Source organism: Emys orbicularis, chromosome 3 (genome assembly GCF_028017835.1).
Source record: "Emys orbicularis isolate rEmyOrb1 chromosome 3, rEmyOrb1.hap1, whole genome shotgun sequence".
Taxonomy (NCBI): Eukaryota; Metazoa; Chordata; order Testudines; family Emydidae; genus Emys; species Emys orbicularis.
In genome coordinates this window covers 2,883,874-2,908,550 of record NC_088685.1, presented here as the reverse complement: position 1 = coordinate 2,908,550, position 24,677 = coordinate 2,883,874, and the positions used below count along the sequence as shown (strand labels likewise).

The 24,677-nt window shown below is 47.9% G+C and overlaps 1 protein-coding gene across 2 annotated transcripts in view; it reads left to right on the top strand.

Moving 5' to 3' along the window:
- The window catches only part of ASXL2 (ASXL transcriptional regulator 2), a 227,632-nt gene that overhangs the window by 158,306 nt on the left and 44,649 nt on the right, over nt 1–24,677 (top strand). For both annotated transcript variants that reach the window (XM_065401229.1, XM_065401231.1), the window contains one exon: nt 19,864–19,979. In XM_065401229.1, the coding sequence (XP_065257301.1) occupies nt 19,864–19,979 (116 nt within the window). The remainder of the gene's footprint in view (nt 1–19,863; nt 19,980–24,677) is intronic.

Sequence of the window (24,677 nt, the reverse complement as noted above, 5' to 3'; positions counted from 1 at the left end):
CTGAGCAGGCAATCAGTGATGAGCCATGAATGGTCCTTACACATATCCATCGTGGAAGGGGATAATCCATCAGAAGAGATGATTGACTTATTTGCCACTAGGGATAATGCAAAATGTCAACTTTCGATCCAGAGGACGGTTGAGTCCAGGGGGTGTTAGCAGATGTCTTCCTCCTACAGTGGGACAAAGGCTTGCTGTATGCCTTTCCACCCGTTCCCCTGATTCACAGGGTGATTTCCGAGATCAAAAGACACAAAGCCATGATCGTTCTGATGGCTCCGTACTAGCCAAGGCAGTTCTGATGACAGATGTCCTTTCAGCCTCTGGTCCAGCTCCCAGACTGCCTGGGTCTAATCTCACAACAGATGACTAAATACTCCATTGCAGCAACTGACAGTGTGGTGTTGGGTTGCTGAGCACCACGGACAGAGACTGCTCCTCACAGGTCCAGCAAATCCTGATATAAAGCAAATATCTACCAGACTAACATATTCTTCCAATTAGAAGTGATTTCTCTATGTGTCCAAAAAGACCAGGACTGGGTCCAAGCCTCAATACCAAAAATGTTTGACTATTTTATGAATCTCAGTCAGGCCGGTCTTTCACTCGGCTTTATTTAAGTCCACATTGCGGTGATTTCAGCTTGTCACCCAACTGTGCAGTTGTGCTCAGTCTTCCCTCACCCCACTGCCTCAAAGGGCTGCTACATATTTACCCACCAGAGAGCCCACCCCTGCCTGGGTCCTCAGTATAGTCCTCCTGAGACTCACAGAGCCTCCATTTGAGGCTCTCACAGAACGTTCATCACATGAACTCGCTCAGAAAAAGATCTTGCTAGTCACTATCACTTTGGCCAGAAGAATGAGTGAGATTCAGACACTTATGGCTGAGCTTCCCTGTGCAACATTCCATAGGGACACGGTGGTGCTAAGACTTCATGCAAAATACACCCCCACATTGGTCTCAGAATTTCATCTGAACCAATCAACCTACCTGCCTTCTTCCCAAAACCACATTTGGCACTGGGAAAATAGAAACTGTGCACACTAGAGCTTGACCCCTTTCTCACCTTCTTGCTATGGACTGTGAACTTTGGACAACAGTGGGGTGGTAGGAAGTGGCCCAGGGAGGGCACCTTAAGGCTCTTCTGGGTGTCAGACCTTTGATAGCCCTCACAGGGCCCTGGGCCAGATCCCAGTGAAGTGGGAGGGCTTGGGCTCACCTACCAACCCCCCCTCCCTGCAGTTCAAAGGGCCTGACCACTGGCCAACGCTCCCCAGGATTGCAAACCATCACAGTGCCTGCCTTATTGCCCAGGAAAGAGGAAGGATGATTAGGCTACAGGCTGCCGTAACTGATGTTCCCAGAAGTGCTTTGAGATCCTTGGATGAAAGGTGTTCTAGAAGAGCAGTGTATTAATGGCATTGGCATGGAAGCTTGTCTTTTGTTCCTGGCTAAGAGGCAACGGACCACCTTTGTGACCATTGCAGTCACTGTGCCATAGTCTGGTTTGAAGTTTGTCCAAGTGGGGTCGAAGGGTATTGTCTACACTGTAATTAAAAACCTACATTTGGCCAGCGCCAGCTGAATTGGGTTTGTGGGGCTTGGGCTAAGAGGCTGTTTAATTGAGGTGTAGACATTCTGGTCAGGCTGCATCCTCCCACCATGCGGGGTCCTACAGCCAGGGCTCCAGTCAGAGCCTGAACATCTACAGTGTGATTAAACAGCCCCTTACCCCGAGTCAGCTGGCATGGGCCAGCCACGGGTGTCTAATTGCAGTTTAGACGTATGCTAAGATACTGGCCAAGATCAGATGTTGCTGGAGATTGCTTTTCGCCTGCTTCTTAGTTATCTTGCCTCATAAGAGATTAGCTGGCAAGGTTGTTTGTGTCAAGTGTCTTCCAGACCAGCTACTCTAAGGCTGGATTGACTATTTGTCAGCAGAAAGACTAGGTGCTTCTACCAATGACCTGTGCTATTCCTGCTGCATAGAATGCTCTCCCTGTCTTAATCAGCCAGGCCACTACCTATCCTTTAACTTTCTCCCTAAGACCCACATCTACAGTGACAGCTGTATGAAATCACCTAATTAATGCTGGCTAGTTTGAGGTACATCTGGGAATAATTAGTACTTTTAGTTAAAATTTTAAAACTTCCAAAGGAGGGGTGTGTTTGTGTATGTATATCTGTGTATCTCTGATTGTTTCTCTCTCCTCACCGTATACAGTGACTCAAAATGCTATCTGGATTGAGAAATTGGCTCACTGTCAAGAACAGTTCTGGTGATCATGATTTTGCCCCTTCAGAAGCGGAGGAGAATCTCCTGTCCTCCCTCCTGGCTGTGGTATATGAATGTAGGACACAGGTTGTCTGATCCCGTGGTACGATGGCATTCTCCGTTAGCGTATTCAAAGACTACTGGCTCCATGAGCCTACAGGGATGGATTGACATGGTTGGCCTTACTCTTCAGTGTGTGCTCAAGTACTGCTCTCAGCCTGGAATAGTTGACAGTTTGACCAGGATACAAGTGTAATCACTGCCCCCACAACCCCTCCCCATGTCTACACTTAGGCTGAAATGAGAACTATTGTGCGCCTATTTGGATGAGTCCTGGGGTGGCGCCATCTTGGAGAATCCCATAGTCAGAGGAATTGTTTACCTGGGTATCAACATTTGTCATGATGTTGGATTTTGGAGGCTATGGTATCAGTTTGAGAATAGAGTTGTCAGTCTGCAGGGCTGTGGTTTGCTTGTTAACCTGAAGATTTCCACATTGGCCTTGTCCCCTGATTAACAGACTAGGTGAGCACATTTGAAGGGGTATGTTTTTGGGATGGAGGCACTCCTACATATGAAGTAGGATGCACACATACTTGGGCAGTCTGATTTCTCTGAAAGTGTTCCAACACTATACCTCTCCTTAGCTCCCAGCTCTCTAGTGAGGCCCATTAGGAGCTGCCTTTATTCTGTATTTCTTCACCCAGGACAAAGATCAGTTTAAACACACTTCCCCCCTTCTCTGTGCTCCTCCCTTTTCCATGGTGCCTGTCAGTGGTAAGTTTCTCTACCCTTGACTGGAGGGGAGAAGAGCCATCCATTACACTGGTCTACAATTTTTGAGAAGTCGTCTGCTTCAGAGATAAAATGTGCTATTTATTATGTATTTTGATGTGCTGAATTCAAATATGACAATTAAAACAACTGATTGGCTACTGTTTCTAAGATATTTAAGTTTTTACATTTTATGTCTATGTATATTGTGTAGATAGTAGAGTTTTAATCATAAATTGTAAACCTAGGTCTTTTCATGTGTTTATGGTTGCTTTACATGATAATATTTCACCTGTCCTGTTTATGTAACACTTTAAAAATCAGCAAAAGGGTTATATAAATAAAATTTATTATGAAACAAAAGGCAAAAAACTATTCTGTACATAGTTTAGTCCTATTCAGTGTCTACTCGGCGCTTCTTGGCTTGTCTCTTGTATTCATTAAATGGAGCATCTCTCGTCACTGTCCAGCAATAGTCTGCAAGCATTGATGGGCTCCATTTGCCCTGATAGCGTTTCTCCATTGTTGCAATGTCCTGGTGAAATCGCTCACCGTGCTCGTCGCTCACTGCTCCGCAGTTCGGTGGAAAAAAATCTAGATGAGAGTGCAAAAAATGTATCTTTAGTGACATGTTGCAACCAAGGCTTTTGTATGCCTTGAGGAGGTTTTCCACCAACAACCTGTAGTTGTCTGCCTTGTTGTTTCCAAGAAAATTTATTGCCACTAACTGGAAGGCTTTCCATGCCGTCTTTTCCTTGCCACGCAGTGCATGGTCAAATGCATCATCTCGAAGAAGTTCACGAATCTGAGGACCAACAAAGACACCTTCCTTTATCTTAGCTTCACTTAACCTTGGAAATTTTCCACGGAGGTACTTGAAAGCTGCTTGTGTTTTATCAATGGCCTTGACAAAGTTCTTCATCAGACCCAGCTTGATGTGTAAGGGTGGTAACAAAATCTTCCTTGATTCAACAAGTGGTGGATGCTGAACACTTTTCCTCCCAGGCTCCAATGACTGTCGGAGTGGCCAATCTTTCTTGATATAGTGGGAATCTCTTGCACGACTATCCCATTCGCAGAGAAAACAGCAGTACTTTGTGTATCCAGTCTGCAGACCAAGCAAGAGAGCAACAACCTTCAAATCGCCACAAAGCTGCCACTGATGTTGGTCATAGTTTATGCACCTCAAAAGTTGTTTCATGTTGTCATAGGTTTCCTTCATATGGACTGCATGACCAACTGGAATTGAAGGCCAAACATTGCCATTATGCAGTAAAACAGCTTTAAGACTCGTCTTCGATGAATCAATGAACAGTCTCCACTCATCTGGATCGCGAACGATGTTGAGGGCTGCCATCACACCATCGATGTTGTTGCAGGCTACAAGATCACCTTCCATGAAGAAGAATGGGACAAGATCCTTTTGACAGTCACGGAACATGGAAACCCTAACATCACCTGCCAGGAGATTCCACTGCTGTAGTCTGGAGCCCAACAGCTCTGCCTTACTCTTGGGTAGTTCCAAATCCCTGACAAGGTCATTCAGTTCACCTTGTGTTATGAGGTGTGGTTCAGAGGAAGAGGATGGGAGAAAATGTGGGTCCTGTGACATTGATGGTTCAGGACCAGAAGTTTCATCCTCTTCCTCTTCCTCGTCTGACTCAAGTGAGAATGATTCTGATGCATCAGGAACCGGCAGTCCTTCTCCGTGGGGTACTGGGCATATAGCTGATGGAATGCTTGGATAATGCACAGTCCACTTTTTCTTCTTTGACACACCTTTCCCAACTGGAGGCACCATGCAGAAGTAACAATTGCTGGTATGATCTGTTGGCTCTCTCCAAATCATTGGCACTGCAAAAGGCATAGATTTCCTTTTCCTGTTCAACCACTGGCAAAGATTTGTTGCACAAGTGTTGCAGCATATGTGTGGGGCCCACCTCTTGTCCTGATCTCCAATTTTGCAGCCAAAATAAAGGTGATAGGCTTTCTTAACCATAGTGGTTATACTGCGCTTTTGTGATGCAAAAGTCACTTCGCCACAAACATAGCAGAAGTTATCTGCACTGTTCACACAAGTACAAGGCATCTCTGCTCACTTTGGCTAAACAGAAATGTGTCCCTTTGCAAAATCAAACACTGACAAATAAGAGAGCACGACACTGTATGATTTCTAGAGCTGATATAGGGCAATTTGTTCAGCAGAGTGATGTAAGCTTCGTTATGATTGCATCATCCATGACTTCTAGGAATAACATGATGCAATTCATATCATGTATGACGCAATGCCAGCTTCAGATTGCATCATTCATTGTTTTGCCTAAAAAGCAAGTACTGTCCAAACCCAGTCATAGATTTATTCATAGATCCAGTCAAAGATGTATTTTAGTCATTTCTGGTTTAAATTGAGATCCCTTCCCTTTATAACTCACTTATCCTCCGCCATTCCCAAGTCAAGGGTCGTATATACTGTGACCCAATAGCATATCTTGAAAACTAGAGCCAATCAACAATTTTAAGCATCATTTTCGTTCTCAGTGACCCAGAATTAGTAAAGTTTGACTACATTTATTTCAGAAGCATTTTGGCTGTAGAGCAGTGTTATGAGCAAGAGAGAGTGTGAACACGGGGATTTTCAGGGGGCTTCCAGATGGAGAGAGGAAAGAGTGTAGAGCCCTGAAATGAGATTATTGGAGTGTGGAGACACATGAAATGTGTGCAGACATGCCTTGGACTTGTTTAGTGCTAGAGTTGAGTTCCTCAGAGCTGCCCGTGCCAAATATATTTGAGTTTCTCTTTGTGTGTGTCTGTGTGTGTGTCTGTGCGTGCAGCGAACAGTTGGCCCTTTCTGTATCATAAAAACCTAATCTGATACTAGGAATGTATAATCTTAGTTACAGCAGTGAAAGTTGCAACTTCACCCAGGGCAAAGTGCAGGAGTGGGAGTTCTGGAAAGCTGTAATTGGGACAGTATTTTGGGGCATTAGTTCTTCCTTCATTTCAGTGAAGAGCAGCTGTGTGGAAGAAATCTGTTTTAAAATGGTGGATGGCAATTGTAAGCTTCATCTTGTTTTAATATAAATTCACTGTGGAGTTCTAGTTATGATAAATCATATACCTGTAAAATAAGCTAAGCATTGGGGCTATTGAGACACACATTTATGTGCTTCTCAAAATATATTGTGATGACTTTAATGTAGGTTTTTTGTCATACATCTGGATCCCATTAGCTGGTTAAAATTGGGTTATTTTAAGCTTATGACTGCACATACTTGAAGGGGGGGTATTGTATTTTTAGTTCAGCTTCACTGTACTTTCTTTCCAAATGAGTAAAGTGCTGCCTTTGCTTTCTGAATGTGTACTTTTCAAGGCAGAGAACCTCATGGCAATTCATGCAACTCCTTGAACAGGAACTCTGGATCTACTGTTTTAATTTGTTTTTATATTGCATATATCCCAAAGCAAAATAAAGTCCGAGACAAAATCCCAGTAGAGTTCCTACAAGAAGAGGTAAGTCCCTGGTCTGTGTGGCCACATGGCTTATGTTGGCTTCTATTGCAGGGATGCTTGGATAGGTGAAGGGCTGGTTTCATCAGCAGTTTCTGGGGCACGCTGTACTATATTTAGATTGTGCTGCATTTGGGTACTCAGTTACATTTTACAAACCAAACGAACGTGTGCCATCATGTCTGAACGTTGTGAAAACGAATATTAATTTCATACCAAAGAAGAGAGTAAATCAGATTTACCATGGCAGCTGGAGCAGAGATTATTTGAGCACTCCTGAGGACAGAATGAACTGTCTGTGCTGTATTATCCACTCCCTCGGTGGCAGTAATGTCTGTGGTCATGGGGCACCAGTAACCAAATTAATTTCCCCCCTGTCTTTGGAGCTCACTGAAGCAGTTATCCAGCTAAAGACAATCTTTGTAATTCCCCGTGGCATTATAAAAATGTAATATTTTAAATTGATCAGAAACATAATTTAATTGCTCAAAATATTGTGTTTCTAGTTGCTTACAGGTTAAGGTTACTATTTCTCCTGTTACCTCTAACACTTCAAACTGTGATCTTGTCTGATCTTGTGAAAAGGATGTGGGAGTTGAGCTGAATCAGTACTTGGGTCAGAGATCTCCAAGAAAAACCCAGGGTGCTCTATGAAGTTGTGTTGTGTCCCTCTGTGCGCTGTATTCACGGGACCATCAAGCTAGGGGGAGACTGTGTTGCTAGATGTGTGTCCCCCCTCCCCCCCCCCCCATGTCATGGACAACCCCAGATAAATTTAATTTCACAAGGATTTAGTGGGACTAAACCACTAGGGGACTGGACTCGATGACCTCTCGAGGTCCCTTCCAGTCCTAGAATCTATGAATCCTCTTCCTATTCCAGTTTGTGAATATTCTGCCTCCCTAAACGCTGCAGTTAGGGATGATACTTTGCTTCCTGACCCAGATGGTTGTGTAGTTTTGCTGTGCACTATTAAACAGCTGCTATGGTCTTCCCGAGAAATGGCTTCACTCCAGTGGTTGGCAAAGGGATTCCGACGTGTGTGGTTTATACAATGTGATCATCAAGTTTCTGACGCTCATTGGGATCCATTTAGAGAAAGCTGCTGTACAAATGCAAGAGCATTTTTGTGCTTTCTTCTCCAGCGATGTCCAGGGCCTCTCCTACAGCCACAGTAATGGCCTTATTAGTCAAGACGGTTCGGCCTTTTTTTGGCTCAGTCATTCTGGCGGATGTTTTCAGCCCTGGCCAGCAAAATGGCTCGGGCTGCTCCTGCTGACAGGAGCCAGGTAGTGTACAAGCAGGAGCCTGACCATGCCATGGCTCAGGTTTGGGGAGGAAAAATGGTGTATTTCCAAAGCGCTGCTCATAATCCAAAAAATACCTACTCATGGTGCCAAAAGATTAGCTCCTCTATCTGCCCCCCTGATTTGCTGTGGGCTCTCCCTTGGCTCCTCTACACCTGCCCACTGGATTGCTCCTGGCTGTACTGGGAGAGTTCGCCTCCAGGTCCTCTCCTGGGTTGGCTGGAATCCTTACGTTCTTCATGACTCAAAGCTTTTCCCTTCTTTCTCCCTCTTGCCCACCTTTCTAGCTCTGTCAGTACCTCACTTGTAGCACCACTTGCTTCCCAGTCCTGGACCCTCTTTTCTTGCTGTACCACCAAACTTCATGTTTGCTTGGCAACAGCACCTTATTGTTCCAGTTCAGGATTTCACTTCTGGCCCACTTCCCTGCCCAAGTTCCTCCTTCCTGACCCACTACACCACCTGCTATTCAGTCTCTTGAGCAGTCTGTCAGTTGTCAAATTGTGTGATAGATTTCTGCTATAAACAAATCTCCATTGAGCAAGATGAGAAGTTCACCGCGGCCATGTTCCCTATAATGAAACTGAGAGTAGTGCCTGGTTTTCAAAGATGAAAGGCTAATGGACTGACCCACTGCCCTAGTGAGGCCCTGCTTGTCTATAAACAGTCCATCCCAAAACTAGAATCTTTCTGCTTACTTGGAAAAATGTTTGTTATCCCATTCACTCCCGAATTCTGTTGTCCTTCCATTGTCTCTTGTCTTATACTGAGATTGTCAGCTCTATGGGGCTATGGGCTTTCTTTTTGTTCTGTGTTTGTGCAGCACCTGGCACAGTAGTATTCTGGTCCATGACTGGGGCTCCTAGATGCTATCATAATACTACTTGTAGTAATAATAACAACTTCTGCAAGGAGTATGGGGACTAAACAGGAAGAGCTGGAAGTACTAGTATATAAGCTAAATTATGATTTAACTTGCATCACAGAGATTTGATGGAATAAATCTCAGGACTTACATATTGGTATAGAGGGTCTAGCTTGGTATAGCTTATTCAGGAAGCACAGGCAGGGAAAAGGGGGAGGAGGTATTGCATTATACATTAAGAACATATACACTTGTCCTGAGGTCCAGAAGGAGGTGAGAGGCAGATCAGACATTTTCGGGTAAAGATAAAAGGGAAAAACAATAGGGATGACATCATGGTATGGGTCTACTATAGGCCAGCAAATCAGGAGGAGGAGGTGGATGAGGCATTTCTGGAACAAATAACAGAAATATCCAAAACAAGACCTGGTGGTAATGTGGGACTATAGCTACTCAGACATTTGTTGAGAAAGTAATACAGCAACACAGAAAATTTCCAGTAAGCTCTTGGAATGTGTTGGGGACAGCTTTTTGTTTCAGAAAGTAGAGGGAGTAACCAGGGGGACAGCGATTTTAGACTTGATTCCGACTAACATGGAGGAATTGGTTGCAAGTCTGGAGGTTGAAGGCAATTTGGGTGAAAGTGGTCATGAAATGACAGATTTCATGATTCTAAGGAGAGAAACGAGTGAGAGCAGCAGAAAAAGGATGAGTAGACTTCGAAAAAACCCAGACTTTAACAACTCAGAAATCTGGTAGGAAAGATCCCATGGGAAGAAAAGCAAAAGAGAAAACGGAGTTCCGGAGAGCTGGCATTTTCTCAGAGACAGTATTAAAAGCACAACAGCAAACTATCAATGGCAAATGATTTACGCGCTGTCAACCTCCTGAACTGCTTGCCAGAGGGTGTTGTGAAGGCCAATACTATAACGGGATTCAAAAGGGAGCTAGATAGATTCATGGAAGATAGGTCCATCAATGGTTATTAGCCAGGATGGGCAGGAATGGTGTCCCTAGCCTCCCTTTGCCAGAAGTTGGGAATGGGTGACAGGGCATGAATCACTTGATGATAACCTGTCTGTTCATTCCCTTTGGGGCACCTGGCATTGGCCACTGTCAGAGGACAGGATACTGGGCTTGATGGACCTTTGGTCTGATCCAGTGTGGCCATTCTTATGTTCTAACTATGTTGATGTGAAGGAAACAGAATAGTAAGAGGCCGATATGGCTCCATCAGGAACTTTTTAATGACCTGAAAATCAAGAAGGAATCCTACAAAAAGTGGAAACATGGACAAATTGCTAAGGATGAATATCAAAGAATAGCACAAGCATGTAGGGACAAAATCAGAAAGGCTAAGGCACAAAATGAGTTACACCTAGACAGGGATGTAAAAGGCATAAGAAGAGGTTCATAAATAGATTAGGAGCAAGATAATGGCAAAGGAAAGTGTAGGTCCTCTACTTAGTAGTGAAGGAGAGCTAATAATGCACAACACCAAGAAGGCTGAGATGTTAAATGCCTATTTTGCTTCAGTATTCACTAAAAAAGGATAATGGTGGCCAGATGCTTAAGACGATTAATATTAACGACAAGGGGAAAGGAGGAACACAAGCTGAAATAAGTTAAGAACAGGTTAAAGAATATTTAGGTAAGTTAGATATATTCAAGTCAGCAGGAGCTGGTGAAATTCACCTTAGGTACTTAAGGAACTAGATGAAGAAATGGCTGAACCATTAGCAAATATCTTTGAAAACTCATGGAGGACGGGTGAGGTCCCAGATGACTGGAGAAGGGCAAATATAGTACCTATTTTTAAAAAGGGGAACAAAGAGGATTTGTGGAATTATAGCCAGTCAGCCTGATTTCAATACCTGGAAAGATACTTAAATTATTAAACAATCAGTTTGTAAGCTCCCAGAGGATAACAGGGTAATAAGTAACCACCAACATGGATTTGTCAACAACAAATCATGCCAAACTGACCTAATTTCCCTCTTTGACAAGGTTATTTGTCTAATGGATGGGGGGAAATTGTAGACATGATATATCTCAATTTTATTAAGGTTTTTGACACAGTCCCACATGACATTCTCCTAGGCAAACTAGTGTAATGTGGGTCAAGATTAAGTTATTATAAGGTAGGTGCAGAACTAGTTGAAAAACTGTACTAAAGAATAATTCTTCTTCGAGTGCTTGTTCATGTCGGTTCCAGTCAGGTGTGTGCGCCGCGTGCACGGTCGTCGGAAAGATTTCCCTTAGCAGCTCCCATCGGGTCAGCTGTAGAGCCCCCTGGCGTAGCACCTTCACGGCGCTTAATATATGACCCTGCTGACCCAGCCCCACCCTCAGTTTCTCCTTACCGCCAGTAACGGTGGTTGGAACTGCGGTCGCTTGCTTAGCAAGTGCTTCCCTTAGCGTTCTTTCATATAGTTAGCTTAGCCTAGTTTAGTTGTAGTTAGTCTTAGTTGTTAGTGTGTATATTGTATATAGTGAGGTTTGGGAGTGGGGTTTCCCCAGTCACAACCCCAGGAGCGGCGCCAGGGTTTTTGCTGCCCTAGGCGGCAGCGCTCCTCCTCTGAGCATTCGGCGGCGGAGGTCCTTCCGCTCCGCGTCTTCAGGGCACTTCGGCGGTGGGTCCCGGAGCGAGTGAAGGACCTGCCGCCGAATTTCCGCCGAAGACCCGGAGCGGAAGGACCCCCCGCCACCGAATTTCCGCCGAGGACGGCAAAATGCCGCCCCCCAAATCCTGCCGCCCTAGGCGACCGCCTAGGGTCGCCTAGTGGAAGCACCGGCCCTGCACAACCCCCTCGCCTCCTGGGCTCTGGGACATGCCGCGAGCCCAAGGCTTTAAACCTTGTGGAACCTGCAGAAAGCCTATGCTAACAAGCAACACCCACGACTCGTGTCTGGGGGAGGTGCACCAGACAGGTGCAAGATCTGCAGGGCTTTGCGCCCCCGAACTAAAAAGGAGTGAGATTTCCAGCTGAAGCAGTTGCTCATGGAATCCGCCCTTCGTCCCGTCTGGCTGCGGCCTGCCAGGACCCCACACCGAGCGCGTCCGTACGGAGTGCCCTGGCATTGGTATGCAACATGGTGCCAAGGAAGGACTCTAGTCTAAGACACCCTCGGCACCGGTGCTCTCCAGCACCACAGGATGCACAGACAACCCAGCACCACTCGCATTCACCGGTGCCATACAAGCAGCATAGAAAAGCCGATGGGGCGCTCCCTGATGCAGAAAACAACAGGACCTGCAGGCGCGGTACCGGGGCGTCCCGTGGAGGAACCCTCGGCTTCCAGGCAGCAAGAGTCGGCGCCATCAACTTTGGTTCCCACGGGGGGACCATCGAGTCCGGCGCACAGCGACTCCCGGGATGGGCAGTGCCAGGTGGAGGAGTTGGAGTTACCCTCCATCCCGGACGCTTTTGAAGCCGCCAGAGACTTAACGCTTGTCCCTGCATCATCAACTCGGCAAAGGTCCCCGGCGCAGTACCACGCGGCACCACCGTGGTCGTCTCATTGCGATCCGCGTCTTCAGACTCGGACGGTGACTCGTATTATTCCCGTCTCAGCAGGCATATATCCGACAAGCGACAGAGGGCTCCCATTCGGTGGGCTCGGAGCACCGACCACCCCAGACAGCCAAGGATCGGCCTACGCCCCGTGGTTCCGAGGCAACTTTGGTGCAAGCCTCACAGCCAGCCCAGGTCACTGCCGAGGCACGACGCATTGCAAGGCCAGGTTACTGTCACCTCGGCTACGGTCCCCACAGAGGCCCAGACGCTGAACAGGAGGTCAGGGAAAACTTTACTGTGCAGAAGAAAAATGCTGCTTTTAACCATCTTAATTTAAATGAAACAAGCACAGAAACAGTTACCATGTCAAATCTTTTGTTTTAAACTTTCCCTTTTTTTAGTAGTTTATGTTTAAAACAGTACTGTGCCATATTTGCTTCCTCACCCCTGCTGCTGCTTGATTGTGTACTTCCAGTTCCAAATGAGGTGTGTGCTTAACTGGTCATTTCATAAAAAATAGTTACCTACCTCTTGTAACTGTTGTTCTTCGAGATGTGTTACTCATGTCCATTCCAATAGGTGTGTACGCGCACCGCATGCATGATTGTCGGAAGGTTTTTCCTCTAGCGGGTACCCGTTGGGTCAGCTGTGGAGACTCCTGGAGTGACGCCTTCATGGTGGTGTATATAGGTCCCTGCCAACCTGCTGCCAGCTCAGTTCCTTCTTGCCAGAATACTCCAACAGAGGGAAGGCAGGCGGGATTTGGAATGGACATGAGCAACACATCTCAAAGAACAACAGTTACGAGAGGTAGGTAACCATTTTTTCTTTTTCGAGTGATTGCTCCTGTGCATTCCAATAGGTGACTTCCAAGCAGTTTCCCTGGGGGAGGGGCCAGAGTTCACCTGGTTGCTGAGTGCGGGACTGCCCTGCCAAAGAGTGCATCGTCCCTCGCCTGCTGGGTAATGGCGTAGTGTGACATGAAGCTGTGGATAGAGGACCACGTTGCTGCCTTGCATATTTCCTGGATAGGGACTTGCGCCAGGAATGCTGTGGACGACGTCTGCGCTCTCGTGGAGTGCACTGTAAGCGGAGGGGCTGGAATTTTAGCCAGGTCATAGCACGTCCTGATACAGGACGTGATCCATGATGAAATGCACTGGAACGAGATCAGAAGCCCCTTTATCCTTTCTGCGATTGCAGTAAAGAGTTGTGGTGACTTACGAAATGGCTTTGTGCGCTCAATGTAGAATGCTAGGGCACGCCTGACATCCAGGGAATGGAACATCCGCTCTCTGTAACTGGCATGTGGCTTAGGGAAGAACACAGGTAAAAATATGTCCTGGTTCACATGAAACTGGGAGACTACCTTTGGTAGAAACGTGGGGTGAGGGCATAGCTGCACCTTGTCTTTATAAATGATTGTATGGGGGGCTCGGAAGTCAGCGCTCTGAGCTTGGATACCCTTCTGGCCGAGGTTATGGCCACCAGAAAGGCCACCTTCCAGGAAATGTAGGACAGAGGGCAGGTCTCCATGGGCTCAAAAGGGGGCCCCATGAGCATGGACAGGACCAGGTTGAGGTCCCACTGGGAAACGGGCTGTCTCATCTGGGGAAAAAGTCTGTCCAAGCCCTTGAGAAACTGTCCCACTATGGGATTGCCAAAGACTGACCTATCCGCTGCACCCGGGTGGAAGGCCGAAGTGGCAGCCAGGTGTACCCTGAGAGATGAGATTGCCAATCCCTGCTGCTGGAGGTATAACAGGTAGTCCAAAACAAGGGGAATTGGTGCTAGCTGCAGTTTGGTGCCCCTCTGCAGAGACCAGATGGAGAAGCACTTCCACTTTGCCAAGTATGTGGCATGAGTGGAGGGTTTCCTACTTCCCAGCAGGACCTCCCTCACTGGGTCCGAACACTGAAGCTCAAGAGGGTTCAGCCATGGAGTTTCCATGCCATGAAGTGGAGGGTCTCCAGGTTGGGGTGTTGTAGACGGCCGTGGTCCTGTGTGATTAGGGTCGGGCACACAGGAAGGGCTACTGGTCTGTCCACTGAGAGGTTCAACAGCATGATGAACCAGTGCTGGCAAGGCCACGCTGGCGCTATAAGGCTCAAGGAAGCCCCATCCCGGCGAACCTTAAGGAGGACTCTGTGTATAAGAGGGAATGGCGGGAACGCGTAAAGCATGTGACTCGTCCATGAAAGGTGAAAGGCGTCTGCAATGGAGCCTGGACTGTGGTTCAGGGAAGAGCAGAACTGCTGGCACTTCCTGTTGCTCTGTGTCACGAACAGGTCTATGTGGGGAGAGCCCCACCTCTGGAAAATCGAGTCGAGGTGGTGGGCTAGCTCGTTTTGCGCTCCCAGAAGGTGCGACGCCTCTAGGTGTATCAAGTGGGTGATGCAAAAGTCCCACAGCTCGAAGGCTTCCTCGCACAGGGGAGAGGAGTGAGCACCACCCTGTTTGTTTATATAGAACATCGCTGCAGCGTTGTCCGTCAGCACCGACACACATGCGCCCTGAAGGCGGGCCTGGACCGCTCGGCATGCCAGACGAACCGCCCTCAGCTCCCTTACATTGATGTGCAGTGATAGTTCTGTGTGGGACCATAGGCCTTGGATTCTGATATTACCAAGGTGTCCGTGACTAGGGATAGTGTAGGTTGGGGTTTGGCAAAGGGTACTCCCGCACAGACCACTTGTGGCTGCGAGAATGCGAGGGTAACTCGTGCCCAGTGGGTCCCTACCTGGCCTGTGCACCCGCACCAACCACGCCCCTGGAGGGGCCGAAGGCGTAACCTGGCGTGCTGGACCACGTATGTGCAGGCCGCCATATGCCCCAAGAGTTTCATGCAATTTCTGGCCGTGGTTGTGGGGAATTGGCGAAGGTTTTCAATAATGTCCCTGAGTGCTTGGAAGCGCAGCTCCAGCAGGAATGCCCTGGCCTGTGTGGAGTCCAAGAGAGCTCCTATGAAGTCTATTCTCTGCGTTGGGGCCGGTGTGGATTTGGGCACATTCAATATGAGGCCCAGCCTGTGGAATGTGGCCCGGGCCAGACACATGCTCTGCAGCCTGTGCTTGCGACTCAGCCTTGATGAGCCAGTCGTCCAGGTTACGGGAACACTTGCACCTGACGTTTGCGGAGGAAGGCTGCCACGACCGCTGTACACTTAGTGAATACCTGTGGGGCCGCTGAGAGGCCAAACGGGAGCACCCTGAACTGGTAGTGCTGGCTGCTGACCACAAAGCGAAGAAAACGTCTGTGGGCTGGGATAATGGATATATGGAAGTACGTATCTTTCAAGTCGAGGGCAGCGTACCAGTCCCCCGGATCCAGGGAAGGAATGATGAAGGCCAGAGAGATCATGCGAAACTTCACTTTCCTTATGAATGTGTTGAGGTCTCGCAGATCCAGGATAGGCCGGAGCCCACCCTTGGAATGGTGTCCCTAGCCTCTGTTGGAATGGGGTCCCTAGCCTCTGTTTGTCAGAAGGTGGAGGTGGTTGGCCAGAGAGAGATCACTTGATCATTACCTGTTAGGTTCACTCCCTCTGGGGCACCTGGCATTGGCCACTGTCGGTAGACAGGATACTGGGCTGGATGAACATTTGGTCTGACCCAGTATGGCCGTTCTTATGGAGATGAGGAAATAGCAGGTGTAGAACCCCTTGCCCCTGAACTCGTGAGGAACCTCCTCTGTTGCCCCTAGAATGAGGAGCGATTGCACCTCCTGCAAAAGGAGTTGTTCGTGAGAAGGGTCCCTGAAGGGGGAAGGGGGGTGGGAGGGCAGTAGGGAACAGAATTGGATAGAATATCCCATCCCTGCCGGGCTCAGGACCCAGCGATCTGACGTGATCTGGGACCAAGCACGGTAGAAGCAGGAGAGTCGATTCACAAAGCGGGGGTAAGGATCCAAGTTCGATACTGATGCTCCGTCCTCGGGCACATCTTCAAAAGTTTGGCTTCAGGCCCGGGGGCTCTTTGGCCGAACCCCGGCCTTGGCCTGAGGAGGACTGTGGCGGGCGCCTCCTATTATTTCTGCCCCGTCTCCTGGACGAGTCTCGCCTGGGAGGCCCAGAGTAGAAACGGGATGGGGCTGAAGCTTGAAAGGCTTTCTTTCGGGTGCAGGGGTGTGGATCCCCAAAGACTTCAAAGTCGCCTGTGAGTCCTTAAGGCTGTGCAGGCAAGAGTCCATATTTTGGGCAAACAGGCCTGCACAGTCAAAAGGGAGGTCTTGAATCGTGTTCTGGACCTCAGGTGGTATCCCCGACACCTGCAGCCACGCACTGCACCTCATTGTAATGGCGGTGGCCATGGTCCGAGTCCGCCGCGTCTAACGCGGCCTGGAGAGAGGTTCTCGAGACCACCCTGCCCTCCTCAAGGAGTGCGCTAAACTCCTTGCACGAGTCAGCCGGGAGCAACTCCTGGAATTTTGCCAACGAGCTCCAAGAATTGAAAGCATAGCAGCTGAGTACTGCTGGCTGGTTGGCCACTTGAAGCTGGAGCCCTACGGTTGAGTAGACCTTTCAGCCAAAAAGGTCCAGCTTCTTAGCATCCCATGACTTCTTATGTGGCACTGGGGACTGGGAGTGATGCCACCTGGTAACACTAGCCTTATGAGACGGGGAGCGGCACCGGTGCTCCTTTGAGGAGTCCTTTCTCGGTGCCGGGACATCCCACCCCGAGGCCGGGGCGCTGCACACTGATGATGCTGGTGCCATTTCTGGTGCTGGGGGCGGAGGGCCGACTCCATCAGGAGGAGTCCCGCTCTCTCTTAGTCCTGGGTCTAAAGCTCCTGTAAATTGGTTACTTGTCTGTCTGGCCTTCTCCTAAGCACTTGAGACAAGCAGCGTGTGGATTACCTGTGAGCAAAGGTTTCGCACACCTCTCGCACGCCTTAAACCCCTGCGACCGAGGCATGCCCCGGTGCCTGGGGAAACTAGGGCGGGGGGAAGCCCCCCAAAGTCAGCCCAACTAACTACAAACTATATAACAAACTAATAACTATTTACAACTAAGAAAAGGGAACCACTAGGTAGGCACTTGCGAATGCAAGAGACTGAGCTGCTCCAATGACCATCACTGGTGGTAAGAAGGAACTGAGCAGGCGGGGGGGTCGGTGAGGACCTATATACACCACCATGAAGGCGCCACTCCAGGGGTCTCCACAGCCAACCCGACGGGTACCGCTAGGGGAAAACCTTCCGACGATCGTGCACACGGCACGCGCACACGCCTATTGGAATGCACATGAGCAATCACTCGAAGAAGAACTCGGGTGTTCGTAACTCTGAGGTTTTACTGTAGTGCAAACCAAGTCATTAACGTTTTAAAATCAGATGGCAACTCCACCTGAGGACTTTCCAGTTACATCCATCACTTTTATAATACAATTCCAGAGCTTGTGATTGTTTTTGTAACACTAACTCCAAGTGCTCCAGGAATCTAGTAGCATCAGGAAGCACAATTTCCCTGCTCCACATAGGATCATGTTTAAAATGTATAAAATGTAACACTAATGCTAACTAACTCTTGCAAGTTACACAGTGAAAGTAGAGCATTTTTAAGAAGACAAACCACACTGCGTTTATATTCTCTTTAGATACACTCAAGTTTTAGCTGAGCTACGGAAATCTAAAGGAAACAAGCTCAGCTTCTAAAACCTTGTACTTACAGGAATGAGAACTCCCACAGCAGATGCGTGCCCTCTAAACTCATTTGTCGGTTTAAACTTCTGTATGCGTGCGTGTATCTTTTTATTATAGAATCATAGACTTTAAGGTCAGAAGGGACCATTATGATCGTCTAGTCCGACCTCCTGCACAACGCAGGCCACAGAATCTCACCCACCCACTCCTGTAACAAACCCCTCACCTATATCTGAGCCACTGAAGTCCTCAAATCGTGGTTTAAAGACTTATTCCCATGCATGTCTGAATTGTGTGTTCAGAGAGCCATTTATCCTCACAATTAGATACCCATCACTTGGGGAGCCAGTAGCTAAATTAAACAACTGTGACCATGCCAACTTTTTTTTAACTCTTCTGTTTACTCTGCAGAATTCATTGTGGTTACAGCTGTTAGTATAGGCACAGCAGTCCCCATTGCACAGAGAATGTCAGCATTAAAACAATGCAAAAGGTAGTCACTCGACTCTGAGATGAAAATCCACTTCCCGGCATGTATGGCTTTTGCTAGTTTAAAGGAACAAAGAGTTTGACATGTAGTTAGTAATTCACAATGTACTTCATAGGACTGTGAGAAATTAAAGTGAGGCAAAGCAGTTGCCTCTAGTGGTTTTAGCTATTCTGCTGCACACAAAACTAGTAGTTTCTGTCTTGATTGGTTTCAGAGAGGATGTGGTTTATGTTCCTGCTATTCAAATGTCTCAAAGCGAATAGCAGCCAACTCTGTTTCTGAGTCTATGTGTGAACCTGTGTTTATGTACAAGAGTTGTAAGCAAGAATCCAGTCTTTTATACCAGGTCTGGGGCCCAGAGGTTACCTAACCAAGGGCTATACTTTCAACTTGCTGGCAGACTGAGGAATGTACCAAATTTACAGCTGTCCTCATCTTTAATAGGTGAAGTCTGTGGACACTTTGGGTCCCTCATCCAGTGTGACCAGGCTTTTCATATCAAGATGGCAGTACAGCGTCCATAAACTCCATGTCGGCATCCCCTTCTCTCCCCCCTCCCCCCCAAGTGCATTACTGTGCATTTAACAAGATTTAATTTCGTTTGCCATCATGTTGCCTATTCTCCTGTCTTGGCTAGGTCTGTCTGAAGTTCCTCACAGTCCTCTCTAGTCCTGACTAACTTTGTGTCATCTACAGCTTTTGCTACCTCATTACTCGCCTCCTTTCCAAATCATTAATAAATATAGTAACAACACCAGACCTAGTATGGAACCTTGAAGAATCCCCACTGTAATCTTTTGCCATCATGAAGATGGACCATTTCGTCCTACTTGTTGCTTTCTGTCTCCTAGCCAGTTTTTGATCCATGACAATACTTTGCCTCTCATCCATGACTACTTAGTTTCTTTAGTGGTAGCTGTGTTAGTGTATATCAGCAAAAAGAACGAGAGTAGAACTGGGCCAGCAGGTAGTGAGGGGAAGTCAGAAGTATCAGTCACAAAACCCTGAGGGGTGAGGACTGATATGTGTAGCACTAGGGTGGGAACCACAATGTCAAGAGTGAAAAGAGGCAATTAACTGAGGCTGTGTAGTCCAGTGTTCAGAGCCAAGACTCTGGGAGGAAGGGAGGCTGCGGCCAGACACTGACTTGGTAGGTACCCTAGTCACTCACCCTCCAAGTGCCTTTGCTTCCCCGGCTGGGGAGATGGAGTAAAACAGAAACCTCTTCAGTGATAATCAACTGCCAGTTTGACAATTGCTGCCCTGCACTTTCCTGGAGAAATAAACGGGAAACAATCCCCCAGATGAAAGGTAACATCTCCTAGCTGTGCAGGGCTCACAGACCCAGGGGGGACGATGCTGGGGTTGGTCTCTGAGCATGGGAAAGAGTGACTGCTGCCCTGGGGGCATGTAAGGGGTGGATTGTTTTCCCCACAGGCTATATAATTATTTCTGAATTGTTTTTCTCTTTTTATTTCCCTAGTGCCCTCTAGACTGTCACAGACATGCTCCCCGCCGTCAGGCTGCCCGTCTCCTTCCATCCCAGGGGGTAAAGTCATCTCGCCATCCCAGAAGCACAGCAAGAAGGCACTCAAACAGGTAAGTGGGATAGTCGGTGTGATCTAGTTCTGAGAGTCTAATAGTGACGTCACTTTACTAACTTTCTAAGTGAAACTCCAGTCTGCAGGGACACAATTCAGGACCTTTCCTTCTATTTCACAGTGAGCAGTTTCACTGGGGGTGGCTCCTGCTGGAGGTTCTTCAAAATCCTGTGCCTTTGTCAGTCTTTATCATACTACAAAATAGCTGGCTGAAATTATTTTTCATTTGTGGGAGGCAGAGACATATTTACTTTACACTTAATCTGTTTTCATGATTGCCCTCAGCTTTCCACAGTCTGCTCCACATCCCTTTTAGAGAAGCTCTGTATAAATGGCAGCTCTGGGGGTTTGTTTCATTTTGATATTCTTCACATCCTAATTGTGTTGCATGCACAAATTCCCCCCCCCCCCCGCTTATTCTGTGCCTATTTTCACCTACAATGAATTCCATAGTTCCATAGGCAGACTGCGAAGAGCTACAAAAGGATCTCTCAAAACTGGGTGACTGCGCAACAAAATGGCAGATGAAATTTAATGTTGATAAATGCAAAGTAATGCACATTGGAAAGCATAATCCCAACTATACATATAAAATGATTGGGTCTAAATTAGCTGTTACCACTCAAGAAAGAGATCTTGGAGTCATTGTGGATAGTTCTCTGAAAACATCCACTCAATGTGCAGCGGCAGTCAAAAAAGCAAACAGAATGCTGGGAATAATTAAGAAAGGGATAGATAATAATAGAACAGAAAATATCATGTTGCCTCTATATAAATCCATGGTACGCCCACATCTTGAATACTATGTGCAGATGTGGTCGCCCCATCTCAAAAAAGATATATTGGACTTGGAAAAGGTTCAGAAAAGGGCAACAAAAATTATTAGGGGTATGGAACGGCTTCCATATGAGGAGAGATTAATAAGACTGGGACTTTTCAGCTTGGAAAAGAGACAGCTAAGGGGAGATATGATCGAGGTCTATAAAATCATGACTGGTGTAGAGAAAGTAGATAAGGAAGTGTTGTTTACTACTTATAACACAAGAACTAGGAGTCACCAAATGAAATTAATAGTCAGCAGGTTTAAAACAAGCAAAAGGAAGTATTTCTTCACACAACGCACAGTCAACCTATGGAACTCCTTGCGAGAGGATGTTGTGAAGGCCAAGACCATAACAGGGTTCAAAAAAGAACTAGATAAGTTCATGGAGGATAGGCCCATCCATGGCTATTAGCCAGGATGGGCGGGAATGGTATGCCTAGCCTCTGTTTGCCAGAAGCTGGGAATGGGCGACAGGGGATGGATCACTTGATGATTCCCTGTTCTGTTCATTCCCGCTGGGGCACCTGGCACTGGCCACTGTCAGAAGACAAGATACTGGGCTAGATGGACCTTTGATCTGACCCAGTATGGCGGTTCTTGTGTTATAGTTCCTCTCTGTGTGTGTGTGTGTGTGTGACACAATATGTTGGCATTGGGCTCCTGCTGTGGCCAGGGCTGACCTTATGGGTGGGCAACATAGGCGACTGCCCAGGGCATCGTGGTCAAGAGGCTGCAGAAGGACTGTGCCCTCCGAGGAGGCGATAAAGGGGGCGGCGGGGCGGGAGCTAGCTGCTCACACGCATCCCCTATCTGCCCTCCCGCTGGCAGCGATACCTGCAGCGCCACCGTCGCTCCACCAGCTGCCACGCTGCCTACTGTGCAGCTGCTTGGGGAGCAGTACTTAAAGGGTGCCAAAGAAAGTTCGCCTGGGCACCATTTTCCCTAAGGCCAGCCCTGGCTATGGCATTATGTGTGAGAGGGGACAGGTTACTTCCACTACTTGGGAATGACTCTGTCGTGCGTGTAGAGCAGCGGTTCCTAAACTGTGGGTGAGGACCCCGTTTTAATGGGGTTTCCAGGGCTGGCTTTAGACCTGCAGGGGCCCAGGGCCGAAGCCTGAGCCCCACCACCCAAGGCTGAAGTCAAAGCCCAAGCCCCACTGTCCAGGGCCGAAGCCTGAGCTCCACTGGGCTTTGGCCCTCCTGCCTGGTTTGGCAGGGCTCGGGCTTTGTCTTTGGACTCCCACCTGGGGCAGCGGGGCTCGGGCGGGCTCAGGCTTCGGTTCCCCCCTCCTGGGGTCATGTCGTAATTTTTGTTATCAGAAGGGGGTCGTGGTGCAATGAAGTTTGAGTATTGCTGATGTAGAGTGTCTATCACTTGTGCCCCGTAAGGTGTTGCAGGTTTCTTCCAGACAAACGACAAGCCGATGCCTCCAGCCAGGTGTCATCAGAGTCGATTGGCAATCGTATGTCACATGTCCATTCATTTGTATTGGAGGGTGCAGGAACAGTAAATTTGCATTATAGCAAACACCAGAAGGGAAGCAACCAGCATGGAACTTAACTTCACCACCAGACTCCATGTCTTCTTCCTCACAGCTTGAATGAACTTTACTTTGCGAGGTGTGTTCATCCCACACCAGCCCTGAAGGGGCCAATTAACCTTTATAGTTGCATCTGAAGGGAGGCCAAGGGATTTATACACACTAGTTGCAGATGAAGAGAGGACCTTTTTAATAGCAGAGGGCTACAGAGAGATTGTCTACAGCCACTCTTTGGGCACAGAGGTAGGAAGGGGAAAACCTTGGGGGAGAATGAGCCTTGGGGTCCTCGCCCTGGAAGAATTGTCAATCCCAGAGGAGTTCTGGGGAAAGAAACCCTGTGAAGGCAGGATAGGAAGAATCCCAGGAAAACAGCAATAAGTACACCTTGGCGGCTGGTTACTGATCCCTGGGTTGGAACCCTGTGTAGAGAGAGGGCCTGGATTCCCGTAGCAGCACTGGCAAATAGCAAAGGACTGTTGGAGGTGCTGTCCGGAGAGGTGGTCCAAATGATACCCTGGAAGGGAGGACTATATAATGATCTAGCTGGAGGAGTGAGTTGCAAAGAGAGAGCGCTGTGAATTACAGGAAGAGAGACCACTGTAGCGATGGAGTGACCATTGGCAGGGTGCGCCATATGGGAAGGAAGCTGCAATGCAACACCTGGCCAGGAAGAGGCACTCATGTGGTGAGTGGAGCCCATCACGGGATAACCTTCAGAAGAATCCATTTCAAAGGTTCACTGGACTATAAAAGACAGGACAAGGACCCCCAAGTTATCTTTCACCTAAGAAAACAAAGGAACCAAGTACTTTGGACTTTGTGGGAGATCATGACTAAGGGGTGGTCAGCCATCTTGCTGGAAGAAAGTAGTAAGAATCTTACTTTGAACCAAGACTGTAGTTTTGTTCAGTCTTAGTCACTAGAAAACATATTTTTACTTTTGTTTGTTTGTAACCCCTTCTAACTTTATTCCTACTTGTTTATTACAATCCTATCTCCTTTTGTTAATAAACTTGTTTTACTTTTAATCTAAACCAAACTGTGCTGTTTGAAGCAAAGTGATTGTTAACTCCAGTTAAAGTGATAAGTTGTGCATTTTGGCTCTGTAGAGGAGCAAACAAACCCGATTACTCCAGTGCTACCCTACAGTCCTTGGGGGTGTGCATACCAACGGTGCAGAAGCGCCACTGCAGTCTTCAGCAGCAGCAGTATCGTCCGCAGTGCATGTTTGGCCCGCCTCTCTCTCCTCTGAGGCAACAGAACTACCCTAGAAAAAGGGATAGCCCTCACAAAGAAAACAATCGGGCTTGGGGGTCAGCCAGTCCAGCCACCCTCCCCCAGAGTCCTCCAAGCAACCATTTTCACTCGGTCCAGAGCACTGTTCCAGTCGTTGCTCCTCTGTCCTCATCTCCCACTTTGGGGACAGGCTGGCCTGCTTTCACAATGCTTGGGGATTGATCACCACTGACAGCTGGGTCCTAAACATCATCAGATTGGATTATGTCATCCAATTCCTCTCCCCACCTCCTCCCCATCCTCCCTCCCCATCCCTCTTCAGGAACCTCTCTCACGAGATACTGCTCCTTGAGCAGGTCTGCTCTCTGCTGGCTTTGGGAGGGGTGGAAGAGTTTCTGCTGGAACAGCAGGGTCTCAGCTTCTACTCCTGATACTTTCTGGTACCCAAATCCAAGAAAGGCATATGACCCATCCTTGACCTTCTTGGCCTCAACAAATATATCATGTATATGAAGTTCCAAATGGTGACTGTCAACTATTCTCCCTGCGTTGTCTCAGAATGACTGGTTTGCTGCTCTGGACCTTCAGGATGCCTACTTTCATATGGCGATTCTGCCAAGCCACAGAAAGTTCCTTCAGTTCATCATGGCAGAACGCCACTTGCAGTGCACAGTGCTTCCATTCGGCCTCTTTTCTGCCCCCGTTTCCCCCCCCCCTCCCAGTTTTTAACAAATGTGTGGTCATTGTTATGGCATATCTCACAAAGAAGGCAATTCACAGCTTCCCATATCTGGATGACTGGTTACTGAAGGGCAGATCCAGAGAGGAAGTTCTTGCTCACATCGGCACCACAGTGCGCTTGCTCAACTGTCTGGGTCTCATTCTAAACACCGGGAAGTCAACCTTGGCTCTCGCTCAAAAAATCAAGTTCATTGGGGGCCCTGTTAGATTCCATGACGTCCAAAGTATTTCTGCTGACCAGCCATTTCCAGACAATTCGCCACTTTTGCCTTTATCTAGTGTGTCAGCCTCCCATGACAGTTTGGACATGTTTGAGGCTCTTTGGCCACATGTCTGCTTGCATGCAGGTGGTC